At 37.5% G+C, this 13,035-nt stretch overlaps 1 protein-coding gene across 3 annotated transcripts in view; it reads left to right on the top strand.

Moving 5' to 3' along the window:
• Positions 1–12,558, top strand: part of LOC117370343 (ras-specific guanine nucleotide-releasing factor RalGPS2-like) — a 65,401-nt gene extending 52,843 nt beyond the window's left edge. The window contains exons 10-21 of one of the 3 annotated variants that reach the window (XM_055221047.1): positions 1,550–1,687; positions 1,952–2,042; positions 2,148–2,215; positions 2,377–2,509; positions 2,585–2,736; positions 3,605–3,659; positions 4,339–4,416; positions 5,826–5,931; positions 6,504–6,596; positions 7,483–7,588; positions 8,471–8,562; positions 8,960–12,558. In XM_055221047.1, the coding sequence (XP_055077022.1) occupies positions 1,550–1,687; positions 1,952–2,042; positions 2,148–2,215; positions 2,377–2,509; positions 2,585–2,736; positions 3,605–3,659; positions 4,339–4,416; positions 5,826–5,931; positions 6,504–6,596; positions 7,483–7,588; positions 8,471–8,562; positions 8,960–8,989 (1,142 nt within the window). In that variant the 3' untranslated portion in view covers positions 8,990–12,558. The remainder of the gene's footprint in view (positions 1–1,549; positions 1,688–1,951; positions 2,043–2,147; positions 2,216–2,376; positions 2,510–2,584; positions 2,737–3,604; positions 3,660–4,338; positions 4,417–5,825; positions 5,932–6,503; positions 6,597–7,482; positions 7,589–8,470; positions 8,563–8,959) is intronic. The other 2 variants (XM_033965739.2, XM_033965740.2) reach the window with 2 other exon arrangements.
• The last annotated feature ends 477 nt before the right edge of the window (positions 12,559–13,035 follow it).

The following is a 13,035-nucleotide window of genomic DNA, read 5'->3' as shown; positions in this document are numbered from 1 at the left end:
ACATCCAAAACAAAATGACATGCCTTTTTAATGGGGGAAAAAGTCACGCACAAGGAATGCACAGGAAGGAATCGTTTGTTTGAAACCCATGAATGGGAGGGTAGTAGTCTGAAGAGGAGTCCCACAAGCAGGTTTAGTCCAAGATATTTTTGCAGATTTTATTTAACAACATTTCATAGTTTTATTCCAGAATATTAGAGTGATAATTCCAATACATTTATGTAAGGAAAAGTGCATGACAACATTGAGTTCTCCTTTAGAAATGTTACAACCTTCTTCTTTCTTGTTCATGTTCACTTCTCACGTCACAGATGTCTTTCCAAAACTGTATAAACCATCTCCCGCCTTTTCCTCAATTAGTCCCAGTCATATGACGTTATTTTGTGTGGTTACAGCATTGAGAGGTATTTGGCCTCTGTGGATCTACACCTTCCCTGATGTCCTAGCTTGTTTTTAAGCTTTTTGGGGTGTGTTTTTCTGTCTTATTTATTTGTGAGCATCTGTGGGGAGACAATGGTTTTCCAAGAAGAAGAGTGGGAGGTTGTCATGTAATCGAGTGTGTGATAAGCTCTCCCACATCTGCTCTCAATCTCCAGGCTGGCGTGTGAATTTCCAATAGACAGAAGTGGAAAGAAGAGAGCAGAAGATAGACACAGTCCATTGGGTTACTTTAGAACACGTTAATCTTAATCTTCAAAATGATGGGGTGCCAAGTTTGTCTCTAGATATTTATATAATGAAAGACTAAGAATTCCAAAGGTTTTGTGCACATAACATGCATGTTCATTATTAATCTCAAACCATGCCAATAAGAAGTAAATGAGTTTGAACTGTTAGCTGAACCCCAACTTGTTTTTAAAGGATATACTACACTATAATATACTACTGCTACTACTATAGGACTTACCTTAGTTCTTTAGTTATTTTAAGGTGCGCTCTGCCATATGCAAAGAAGACTCTGTAATGTTTTGTCACTTTGTCTGAGGTGCTATTTGTCTACAAGATGCTCTTTGTAGACCGAACCTTATACCTCCACAGTGCTTTATGCATCAAAGAAAACCTGGCCATGTTACAGTGTCCTGGTCTGTGCTACAAGTAATGGGCTGAACCCTCTATGTTTGGCCTCAAAATCCCTGTTTTCTGCTACTGTAAAGTTAACCCCTCTGCTAGATGCACTCATGTGACTTAACCAAATATGGGGGCTTGGCGTAGACCCTACTTTTGTTCACATATGCTTAGGGCTGTGTATATGAAAATAAAACATCTTTTTATTTTTGCATTATTGAAGGCATACATTTGCTGATTGTCTGAAATCATTCTGATAGTTAATCTCAGACAATTGCTGTTACTTATATTCCATTAACACACATGTAGCAAGCCTGTAGTGAGTCTAAAAGAGTTTGCATAGTTGGCATTGGGAGTCTTAATCTTAGTCTCAAGTCTTAATCAAAAATTATGAATGTCCTGTATTTTGTGTTTGTGTTGTCTAAATATTACATTAACCGCACAAAGACACAACTCCTTAAAGTCGCCTCTTTTTTTGTTTCAGGCATGTACCTGTCAGACCTGACGTACATCGACTCAGCCTATCCCTCGACTGGCAGCATACTGGAGAACGAGCACAGGTCCAATCTCATGAACAACATCCTCCGAATCATATCCGACTTACAGAGATCCTGCACATATGGTGGGTTTATAGTACAGCTTATTCGCTGAATTTATTTTATGAGATAAGATTGAACTTATGTGAACCCGGGAAAGTAAAATGTTATTGGCTACCTACTTTGACTTTCATAAAATTTAGTGTATTTCTGTCTTAAAACCAAATGATCTACAACTTATAAACTGAAATGAAATAAGTGATCTTTTTTTCTTTCTTGTGTTTCTTATGTTCTTATGTTTTATCATTAATTTTAGACTACCTAACAATTTGCTGTCTTCCATTCTCCAGATGTGCCTGTGATGCCTCATATTCAGAAGTATCTCAACTCTGTCAGATACATAGAGGAGCTGCAGAAGTTTGTGGAGGACGACAATTACAAGTAAGATACAACCACCTGGATCCTCTGCTGTCATAATCTTGTAGATGGGATTTACTATCCTCGCTTATTGAACAAATTACCATCAATAGTATCCTTAATTTTCAGGTTGTCACAGAAGATTGAGCCAGGCACCAGCACACCACGAGCTAATGCCTCTAAAGAGGACCTTGTTGGTGAGTAGGCTCTTAAATCATAATAATTATAATATACTGTACTACCAGTTTTCAGAACATTCTATTTCCATTTTTATAATAAATGTGTTAATTATACAGAGTCAATGTTTCAAGCAAGTAGTTTTGCAATTGCTTATCTATGGTACTACCTCTACTTTCAGGTCAGGAAGCTTCTCCTCTCTGTGGTCGTAAATGCACAATCGCAGCTGAAGGAACCAAAGTCCCCGCCACTCCCCCCTCTCCACGAAACCTCCTGCCCTACGGTCACAGGAAGTGCCACAGTCTGGGATACAAGTCAGTTTCAGTCTGATGTTAAATGTACAGTATAAATGAAAACAAAAGTTATATAATTCCTTCTCCTTGGGGCAGTTTTATTCACAAGATGAACACGGTTGAGTTTAAAAGTGCGACGTTCCCAAATGCTGGCTCCAGACATTTACTGGACGACAGTGTGATGGAGAGCCAGAGTCCGAGCCGAGTCCAGGCCAAGAGTTCCACTTTGTCCAGCGGCATCTCACTCGGTAAAGCTTTTCCTTTTCTGTTATCAAAATCACCGCTATAAAACATCTAAGAAACATGCAACAGTTACATTTTTAAAGTTTCATTATTTTTATTCATGTATTTATTTGACAGGGACACTGCAGTCATACATAGTCACAGGCAAAGCATCCAGCTGATGCGACACATATAGAGTGTATAGCGTTGGACTTTTCCCTACACTAAACAGTTAAAAGCACATTCTTTAAACACATATTTTAGTGAACATTCACATTTCAGACACTCCCACAGTCAAACACACATTCAAACACACATTCACACATACACAATGCAATACAATATAGGGGGGTACAACTTCGATTTGTTTTTAATCATGACTTGAGCCTTGAGGTGAAAAACCACAGCTTTGTTATACATTTCAGTTTGGGGGTAGTGAGTTCTGTAGTTTTGTAGTATTGATATAAGAAGGCTGACTGTCTGCATGTGATTCTGCCATGTGGGATGGTACAGTTATTACTGGAGGTGCTTCTCATTCAAAGAGCGGGTACCACATATTCCTAGAACATTCACTGATTTTGTATTATTGTTTCAAATAACCATAACACTACAATTTGAAACGGCAGGTGTAGGAATAAATACCAGCTGCTTTCACCTAGTAATATGTAATCCCTGTCCCAAAAGTATCCTACAATCCAATTTCGCGCAGAATGACTTTGGTCTTATGTCTTGCATCATAATTATTAAATAATATCAACACATTTATTTTAGGCTTTCAAACTATCTCTGATTCAAAAATTACAGTCTGGACAGCTCAGAATTAAAAACACAGTTTATCCTTGAGTGAAAGTTTTGTGATAAGATGCAGCTTTGATGATTTCTGTCTGTTTGCAGGGAGCAGTGAAGGGTCAGAGCTGAGTGAAGAGGTGTCATGGCCGGCTTTTGAGAGGTACTTTTCCCTCATTATTTTGTTTGGGTATTCTCCACATCCACAGCTTCCATCATAAAATAACCTCATCTCTAATGCAAGACTTCAAGGCAGAGCTGTTGAAAATGATCCACTTTGAAACTCACCATGTCCAGCTGCTCTCTCATAAAGCCTTGTAGCCAACTCAGTCATGCCTCATTCCTTTACAGCTCGCAGCTTTTACCAAAAGTATGAAAATGTCTGCTTTTTCTTCAGCGTGAAATTAATTTATTGTTGAGCTTTATCCCTCTCACAGTAGTCCACCTGCACCAACATCGACAATGCATGATTCAAACCAAAGATTTACTAACCTCTTTACCAGAGCACCATTCTCTCAGAACTTTGAAATCACACAAGCTGGGTTTATATTCAAATGTAAAAACATATTTCCCTCAAGGTGCCATGCAAAATAAGTTTCATCCAACTAGATGGTCATTTAGGCTGCATTTTGGAGATTGGAAAAGCTTACAGTTAACCTTCTTGCATCTTATTGTTAAATTCTAGTGCCAGAAACCCAGCTGTTGATAATAACCAACCTTTTTAACAAATAACACCCTTCATTTCTCCAGACCTAACCCAATGGACCAAACCTTGTATTAAAGCCCCACAAACCTGTTACCAGTCTCCCCTGTCCAACCCTGTCTTATCCCATTGTGAACAGGACTCGCTTCTACCACTCTCTGGGCCCAGTGACCCGAGTGGCTCGAATCCCCTACAGAGGCGTCCTGAGGCCCAGCAGGTACAAAACAGGCTGAACTAAACCTCTCCGTACCCCTTCTCTCCACTAGGGGTCACCCTCAGCTGCTGTTAACTGTTTTTCTAAGGCCTTTAACCCTCAAGGGATTTTTGGTGGTGGTCATTTCCTGCTATATTTCTGTTGTAGCCTTTTTTCTGTCTTCCGCATTTCCTGCATGTAAAGTTGAAATGCACACAAGTTGAAGTACACAAATCAGGCATGAACAATTACAAGATTAAGAACAAGTTCCAAATGTACTGATATGAACTGATATGAACTGCAGTGTAGCAGATCACACAGAATTCATAATATAAAGCCTGTTTTTGTACATTGACTGTGTAGTGAACTTTGAAGACTTAACTTTTTAAAACCTACTTCAACTTGAAACTTAAAACTTTCCCTTGTTATTCAGAGCTCCACTTAAAACTTTCCTGACAAATGTAAATCCTAACATTGAATGGGACGAACTCTTATGCTTTGCTCATTGCTTTCATAGTGGTTGCATAATGAACAATCTTTTTTTCTTTTATAGTGGTTTCCAAATCTGTTTTTTCCACCAGGCTTTTTTTGGGGCACTTGCTCAGAGCTTCCTTCACAGCACAGACACAATCTGCTCACCATCCTGTCCAGTCGTCCTCTACTTTATGCTCCTATAACTGCAAAGATTTATATCTGTAAAATTGGACATTTGGAAACATACAAAAGGCAACATTTTTTTATGGTGTCTCAGTGCTTTGTGTCTGGGTTTTCCACTAATGGTATTCTGCCTTCTTCCTGAAATGTACAACACTGTGAAACATACTGTTAACTATAAATCCTTTATTAGATTGGTTTTCATTTTCATTGAAATTCTTTTCAACAGATTCTTATTCAGGTTTCAGTTTTCATAATCCCATAATATATTTGTTTTCCGTTATGATATGATATAGTTAAAGCCTCTAACATATCTGGTACTACTTTATTGTAACTTCATATTTATTAGTCTTAATAAAGCTTGGACAAAGACTTCATTCGTAATAAAGTTTTAAGAATGATTCTGGCTTGCTAACTTCTTAATTAAGGGGATAAGGCTAAGAGTTTGGGTTAGGACATTAATTGGTAAAATAAAGAGTTGATATTAAGCCCGAATGAGCATTTTTTTTTATCTTGAATTAAGTCTTTGTTCATGCTTTATTAGGACAAATTCAGTTATTATAAAGTATTGCCCCACTTTTCTCAATGCCAGAAATGCCAATAATAATTCAATTTCTGTAGCTAAACCATTGCAAGATGAGACTATTGACTTGGCAGAGGTCCTGTCTATGTTAGATTTATTTTCTGCACATTGCAACGCCTTCAGATTTTCACTGTCCTCTGACAGTTACATACAGTATTCTTTGCATTATTAAATAATATTTCCCCTGTTTTTGCAGCTCAGCTGAGTCAGAGGAGCTTGCGGTGCACTTGTATCCCGGGGCGGTCACAGTACAGGGCGTTCTGAGGAGAAAGACTGTGCTGAAAGAGGGCAAGAAACCAACAGTGAGCTCACTCCTCCACCTTACACACCTGTTCAATGAAAATATCAATGTGGACCTATTAAAGTAGTAGTATTAAAGTAGTTTTTATATTCACTTTCAATTATATGTTTAGCTACTTTATTTTTTGCTTTCAATTTGCGCAAAACAATTATATGGAAAATATGACAATACTTAATAATTTGAATTAAAACGGTTTTGGTACACCCACAGAACACCCTCCAGGCAAAGTCTCTTCTTTGTCTAGACTGAAGCTTTTTCTCTTTTGATTAGCATTAACTGGTAATGCTGTACACCTGACAGTTAGTATGATTCATGAACCTCTTTACTGGTAAGACTGTATACCTGACAGTTAGTGTTGTGGAAAATTACAGTAGTATGATTCATGAGCCTGTTAAGCATGTATTTCATATTGTTATGTTGTGTTTTTTGGTACTTACCGATCCAAACTTTAGGAGTTCCAGGTCAATATACTCCTTGTGCCCTCACAGGACCATGTAAAAACTAAGCCATTGTAATTAACGGTGTAGCAGTGATATTTCTATTAGTAGTGCTTTTTTTGCTGTGTGTTTATAGGTGGCATCTTGGACCAAATACTGGGTGGCACTCTGTGGTACCCAGCTTTACTACTACACTGCCAAGTCCCTGAAGGCCACAGAAAGGAAGCATGTAAGTCACACTTAATTTGGTTCAAGTACATTTATATTGCAAAGGACAATAGGAGAAAAATAATAGGTATAACTACACAAACATCCTAAGGACTAGTTGGTTTTACAGGCAACCATGAAACCTCAGAGCAAACACATGCTATCATAAATGGCAACGACAGTCATTAGCCACACTTCCTGTATGATTTTGATTACCAAATTAACTCTAATGCAAAACACTGCTTTGTGATTACTTTTACTGAGGTCTATACTTTGAGGTCTATTTTACTATTTCCATTACTACCATTGCACTTTTTAACTAAAACTACTAATATTCTTGTACTTTTAACTCCTCTGCTCTCAGCACACGAACGATAAAGACAAGTATTGATTACTGAAATAAATATTCTCTATAATCAATTATCACCATCAAACGGATTAGTTGTTGTAGATGGCTTTGGCTATTCATTGGTTTCACAGTGATAAAAAATTAGCACTGTTGCCATAGCAATTCTAAATTAAATAATCAATCTTTTGAATAGGGAAAAGTGCTCAAAATGGCACCTATAAATGGGAAGCTGAAATGCACGAATAGACAAACTTATTTGAAGGTGAGCTACTCTTAGACGGAGAACAAATGCAGTGTAGTGTGTTTGGGGGGAGCAGGGGGCTGTAGTCTGGCACAGTGGGGGACACAGATGGGATCACTCACTGAATAATGAGCCCAATGACATCAGCGCGTCCCGTGTGTCACTCCGAGGCTAATGAGAACCGTGTGCGGAGGTTACACACACAAAACACTCAGGTTAACATTCCTCCATCTTCAGTTTCAGTCTGAAATGAAGGAGAGTATAGACAAAGCTGCAACAGGAAAGAGACTGAGTGGTATTTCTTGTGTCTGTGCCCAGTTTAAGTCCACATCGTGTAAGAGTGTGTGTGTGGTGGGGCTCATGGCGATGATGGCGGACGACCCCGAGCATCCTGATGTTTTTATGCTCACTGACTCAGAGCACGGTAAGACGCATCACTGTCTATTATCTGAATAGTTTGCAACTTTATTATTGCATTCACGTGGAATATTTTACAAGAGCTCCAAACTTAATTACACATTAAACCATGCTTCATTGCTACTCCACACCATTAATACTGATATAACATTGTTTTATTTTGGCATTTCCCAATAAAATAAATCATCTGCCTGATTCAGTAAGGTGCTTATTTATTGGTCAACCCAGACTCTATTAATCTAATTAAGGCAAAGCAAGGCAAGTTTATTTGTATAGCACAAGTTGTACAAAAAGTAATTCAAAGTGCTTTACAGAATAAGACAGACATTAAAATCATAATACAAACAAATCAAAACATTGATAATCATTGTAAAATTAACACTAAAGGAGAAGAGTGCAGAATAACCAATAAAACCTTATTAAAACCATAATCTATCTATTAGACTTTAATGTGGTCTCCTTTATTAGTATAATTATCATTTCTTATCATAAAGAGTCTAACCACAACTGGTCACAGGCCTGTATCATTTCTGTGCCACTCAATGACTAATGACTATCAATAGTGCACAGGTGTTGTTGTGGCGACCCTAGTACAGAAAAGCCCAAAAGGCAATATTGAAAACTACGTTTGAATCCTGTTATTTCCTGAGTTTTTCATAACTTGCTTGAGTCCACACATCTAAATTCAGTCCACTCATTCAGGCAGACTATCTGAGGCACATGCAAGTTGTATCAGCCTCTTCTCCCTATTTCTGCACGTACTCGGGTTTCAGCCTTGGCTACTTCTGAAACCGTCAGCTGAGCCAAAGTCAAGCGAGAGTTTCCAGAGATTGGGAAAAACAGGTGAAAAGATCTTGGCACTCACATTGTTTTTGTCTCTGTTGCCTAGGTAACACGTACAAGTACCAAGCAGGAAATCGAATGAACGCTTTACTTTGGTTCAAGCATCTGAGCGCAGCCTGCCAGAGTAACAGGCAACAGGTAAGAGGCTAAAATGAATTCACACATATAACAATCTCACATTCACATAACAATATAGACACAGACTTTGTAAGAAGATAAAAAACAAATGTGGGGAGTGGGGATTAAACCATCAATGTTTGGTTTAAAATGTTTCTATCTCGAGAGGGTACTCCAGTCTCACCCCTGTAATAGTTTTATCAGATTTAACAAATGCTATTAGTCCTGGTTGCAGTTATAAGTAATAAATAGCTGTAGTTGTGGATGAAGTATGAATAGTTGTTTTAGTGGCACCGTTAGAATTCATATTCGTAGAGGTGGTGGTAGCAGAATTAATCTCTTTAAACTAATTATCACATATTAAAACTAATTATCACATATTTTATTTATACACTTGATATTTTCACTCTCCTTCCAGGTACCAGCCAATCTGATGTCCTTTGAATGAGCCACAAATTGATGCCGATGCTACGATAAGCAGAAACAGTATTGTCGCCAGTAGAGGGCGCCGTCACTGCCATGAGCCCTGAACGCCAAACTTACCTAGTCTACGTGTCTCTCCACCACTGCCTTAACCAGAGAACCTGCTTGTATGTATGTGGTTACTATGGCGATTTAAGACACTAGTTTGGCTTGTATTGACTACTGAACAAGGACGCACACCACTGCTCCTGTCTCCCACCTCCTGTGTCATCATTTTTGCAGTTTAGCACTTCAGAGCCATTTTGACAACAAAAAGATTTACAGAAAGACATTAATAATAGAACTCTCGGAATTTCTTTTAAGTATTGTAATTGTCATCCCACTATATGCTTGAACAGAGGACTTTTTGGGACACCCCACAGGACGGACCCATTGATCGGTTACAAACTTTTTATACACAGTTCTTCACTTGAGTTAATTCACAATATTATTTAACACTCTTGCACTCCTGCACACAGACTGTTTTGATTGCGATCTTGTATAAGGGCTCTATATAGCAATCAAATCCAGCATTTCCTCACTTCCTGAATGTGTCTCTTTGTAACATAATGGTATGTTTGTATGTATGTGTGTCTTTGTAATAACTGCTTGGGTGAGGAGAAAACGGGACGCAGGGGTCTAAAAAGAGTTATTTATAGCTATATCTTGTTGGTAGGTACGATTTAACCCAGAAGTCTAAGCTATCAGACATGGTTTTTGTTACATCCTCAGTTATTTTGCGTTGCTCAGTAGTTTTCCTGTTGACTTTTATCACTTGGGTCTACCACAGTAGCACACATTAAACACTACAGGTTTGAAACTGTGAAGATATCCCAATTAGTTAACCATATGTCTCATTTTTTTTTGCTTTGGGACAGTTTTTCAGAGCTGCCTGGAGCCATGAACTTTTAAATCAGTTATTATTATTTTTGTGCTCTTAGTTTATTTCCTAATGTGGGAGAGATGGTGCAGTTCACAGTATTACATTGTGGTAGCAAATTGCACGTGATAGTAATGGTCTGTTACATTTATTTGTTATGTTTTATGTTTTCTTCCTTTTTTTTTGAATATTTTATGTACTTTTAGATTTGATCTTTTTTTCCCCTTTATTTGTTTATAGATTTTGAATTCATTGCTTTGAAATGGCATAAGCACCTTGATTTAGATTGGTGCCAAAAGATAAAAGTAGTGTTTAGAGGCAGTGCAGCAATAGGGCAAGCTGTAGGCAGGTTACAATAGGGCCGCCAACATGTTTTTTCTCAGTGGCAAACAGTATGATCTTGATTCATTTGCATTTTCTATTACAGACAAATGAATACAGGTAGTGATAACAATGGCTACCTTATGTTGAAATTCAAAAATCTCACCATTAAAAAGAGTTTACATTGTATGTTTACAGAATCATTTGCCCGAAATATCTTTCTGTCTGGACCATATTTAACTGTAAAAGTCCATGGGAAAGTATTAAACTTGGCTTTTCTTGACTGTTCTTAAAAGTCAGTGTACCTGAACATACGGTGTCTTCCCTGCCAGCTCTCCAGCAAAACTGATTCCTTAAAAGTTGGGGCACTCACTGCATAAAATGTAAAGAAAAAATAAAATCTCATAGAATCAATTTTTAACGATATATAAGAAAACATACTTGCCTGAGATCCAGTATATACCCTTCTTCAATAGGAAGATGTGAGTCTGGTCAGTAGGGAATCTCCCCATTTTCAAATGGGTTTGATTGACAGGTGGATTAGCCAATCGGGGACACACATGGTCCGTAACGGAAAAAATAAAAAATGTCACAGGGGGCTGAAAAAACAGTGCGGATTTCTGCAGAATGAATGAGCCAAACCCTAAACTCTGTTAATCTGAGGTGAGATGAATTAGATTTTATTTGTAAATCATAGGTGACTAATGAGCTCCTTCACCAGGCAAAAGACAGACGGTAGATATCTTGTTTTTGAACTACTGTTGATTCACGAATTCGTAATAAATCTCATAAATAAATCTGGCACCTAGATTCAAAATATTATTTCATCCAAAAATATGCACGTGTTCAATAATATTTTCTGTGTGAAATGTCTTGCCTGAAGCACAAGGGCAATATGAAGAATTGTTTTGCCTCTGAAGCAACTGTTTTAGTCTCTTAAATTACTGTATTGTTTATGCAACAGTTTATCTCAAATTTAGTTTCATGAGATTTGCATTTTACATTCTATACTGTGACCTAATGATCTTCAGATTGACTTAAATGTCCTCCCCTAAAATGTATGAAATGTTGGTATATCACCTTTTATATCAGGATAAGTTTGTGTTGTTGTGTAAGTTTATGTTTAAGCAGGAATGGGGAAAGTCAAAACGTGGCAGATCCTGAGAGCACCAGTTTGAATTTGTGTGTGCAAATATCCCTATTTTTTAGACTTTCAAATTAAAGTCAGATCCATGACTGGCAAAACCCCAAGGCTGAAACTAAGCCTTTAATTTTGGTCCGTGGCTTCATCTCACTTAGAGTTTGGTGCTCTGCCATACTCGGTGGAAAGAAGAAAAGATAGTAAGTGTTTTGTTTGGTTTGAATGTGGTAGATTGGTCCTATTGTGGTGAAAGGCTATGAGATGTCAATTTTGATACTGGAATATGAAATACTGTTATTTCATACGGGAAAGAGAGGGCTCAATAATTTGTCTATCAGCAAATGAAATGGGTGAAATCTTCCAGGAAGATCTATTTTGAAGAATTTTTCATTTGTGGCAATCATCCAAATTGTCACTATGCCTTTGTACACTTCAATCTTTCTGGATGCTCAAAGGACAGACAATATTGAAATTAAAATATTTCTGTTTTTATTTTACAAAGATGCACAACCCATTCAAATTCAGTGGGTCTGGGTATACCTTTTCTTTAATTTGGGTGTTCAAATTCCACCACAATTGTCAAGTGCTTTTTTGTTATGTTGTAATGTAATTTTGTTTTCATTTTGTTTGCAATGTATGGTCAAAATAATGGAAATGCATAGGCTTATTAGGATATGTCCGGCCAAATCATAGTACCGGTAGTAGTAATATAATTTTCCATTTAAAAAAATCATATTCCCATTTTGTATAATTACAGTGAAAGCCAAATGAAGCAATGTTTTGTAAAAAGATTGTACTGTCTTTGGAATGCACCAAATCCTAGTAAATTTAAGTTTATCATTTCATCTATTTAGAATAATTTCACCCAGAATATGCAAAATTATGCCCTGCCTAAATATCCCAAGCCGCACTAAGTTCTTACATTTTGACCATATGCAAAAGCACAATTCTATCTTTATTGTCAGCTTTAAATCTGCAGTGAGAGTCCATGCAAAAAGCTCAAACTAGTATGTGTCACTGTTTACAAAGGACATCCATCAGCAGCCTCTTAATCATTTCAGGTGACTAGGTTTCATGGAGTGATTGCCCTTTGAACTGTCTGCCTGCCTCGTGGTGTGACTACAGCGGCGCTGTGACCTCAGTGCTGAGTGATGCGCTACCTAAAGTTTGGAGACTGAGAAACCAATAAACACTCTGCCTTTTTTACTCCACATATCTGGGTGTACCTCATTATTGTGTCTCTGTTCAGTGCCTTTGTAGAAGAGTTGGGGGAGTAATGGAAAATGGTTACAGTTCTAAATAGGGGTTAAAAATGTATTGTAATGACTTGCCTTGTCTTGATATGTGCATGTGTTTTCCTTATGTTTCTCTGCATTCCATACTGCCTAAGGTACATATTCGACCTTTGTGTTGGTAGTTTCGTATGCTATTAGGTATGTGTAAGTCAATCTTTGAAGCTTTTAGGAAAATGGGGTATTGCTTTTTAGTCTAAAATTACAACACTGGCAAGATTTGTCAATATGCTTTGTTTACCGAGTCAATTTTAAACCCTCGCCTACTTTAAAGTACAATTGTGATGGTTCAGTTGTCTATATACATAGTAATTACTACCCTGTTGACCTAATACAATCCAAAGCATTCATAACAAGCCAGTTTGACATGGGTGTGCTTAAAGTTTTATGACATTACG

This window comes from Periophthalmus magnuspinnatus, chromosome 4, assembly GCF_009829125.3.
Source record: "Periophthalmus magnuspinnatus isolate fPerMag1 chromosome 4, fPerMag1.2.pri, whole genome shotgun sequence".
Taxonomy (NCBI): Eukaryota; Metazoa; Chordata; class Actinopteri; order Gobiiformes; family Gobiidae; genus Periophthalmus; species Periophthalmus magnuspinnatus.
This window is presented reverse-complemented; position numbering and strand designations above follow the sequence as displayed.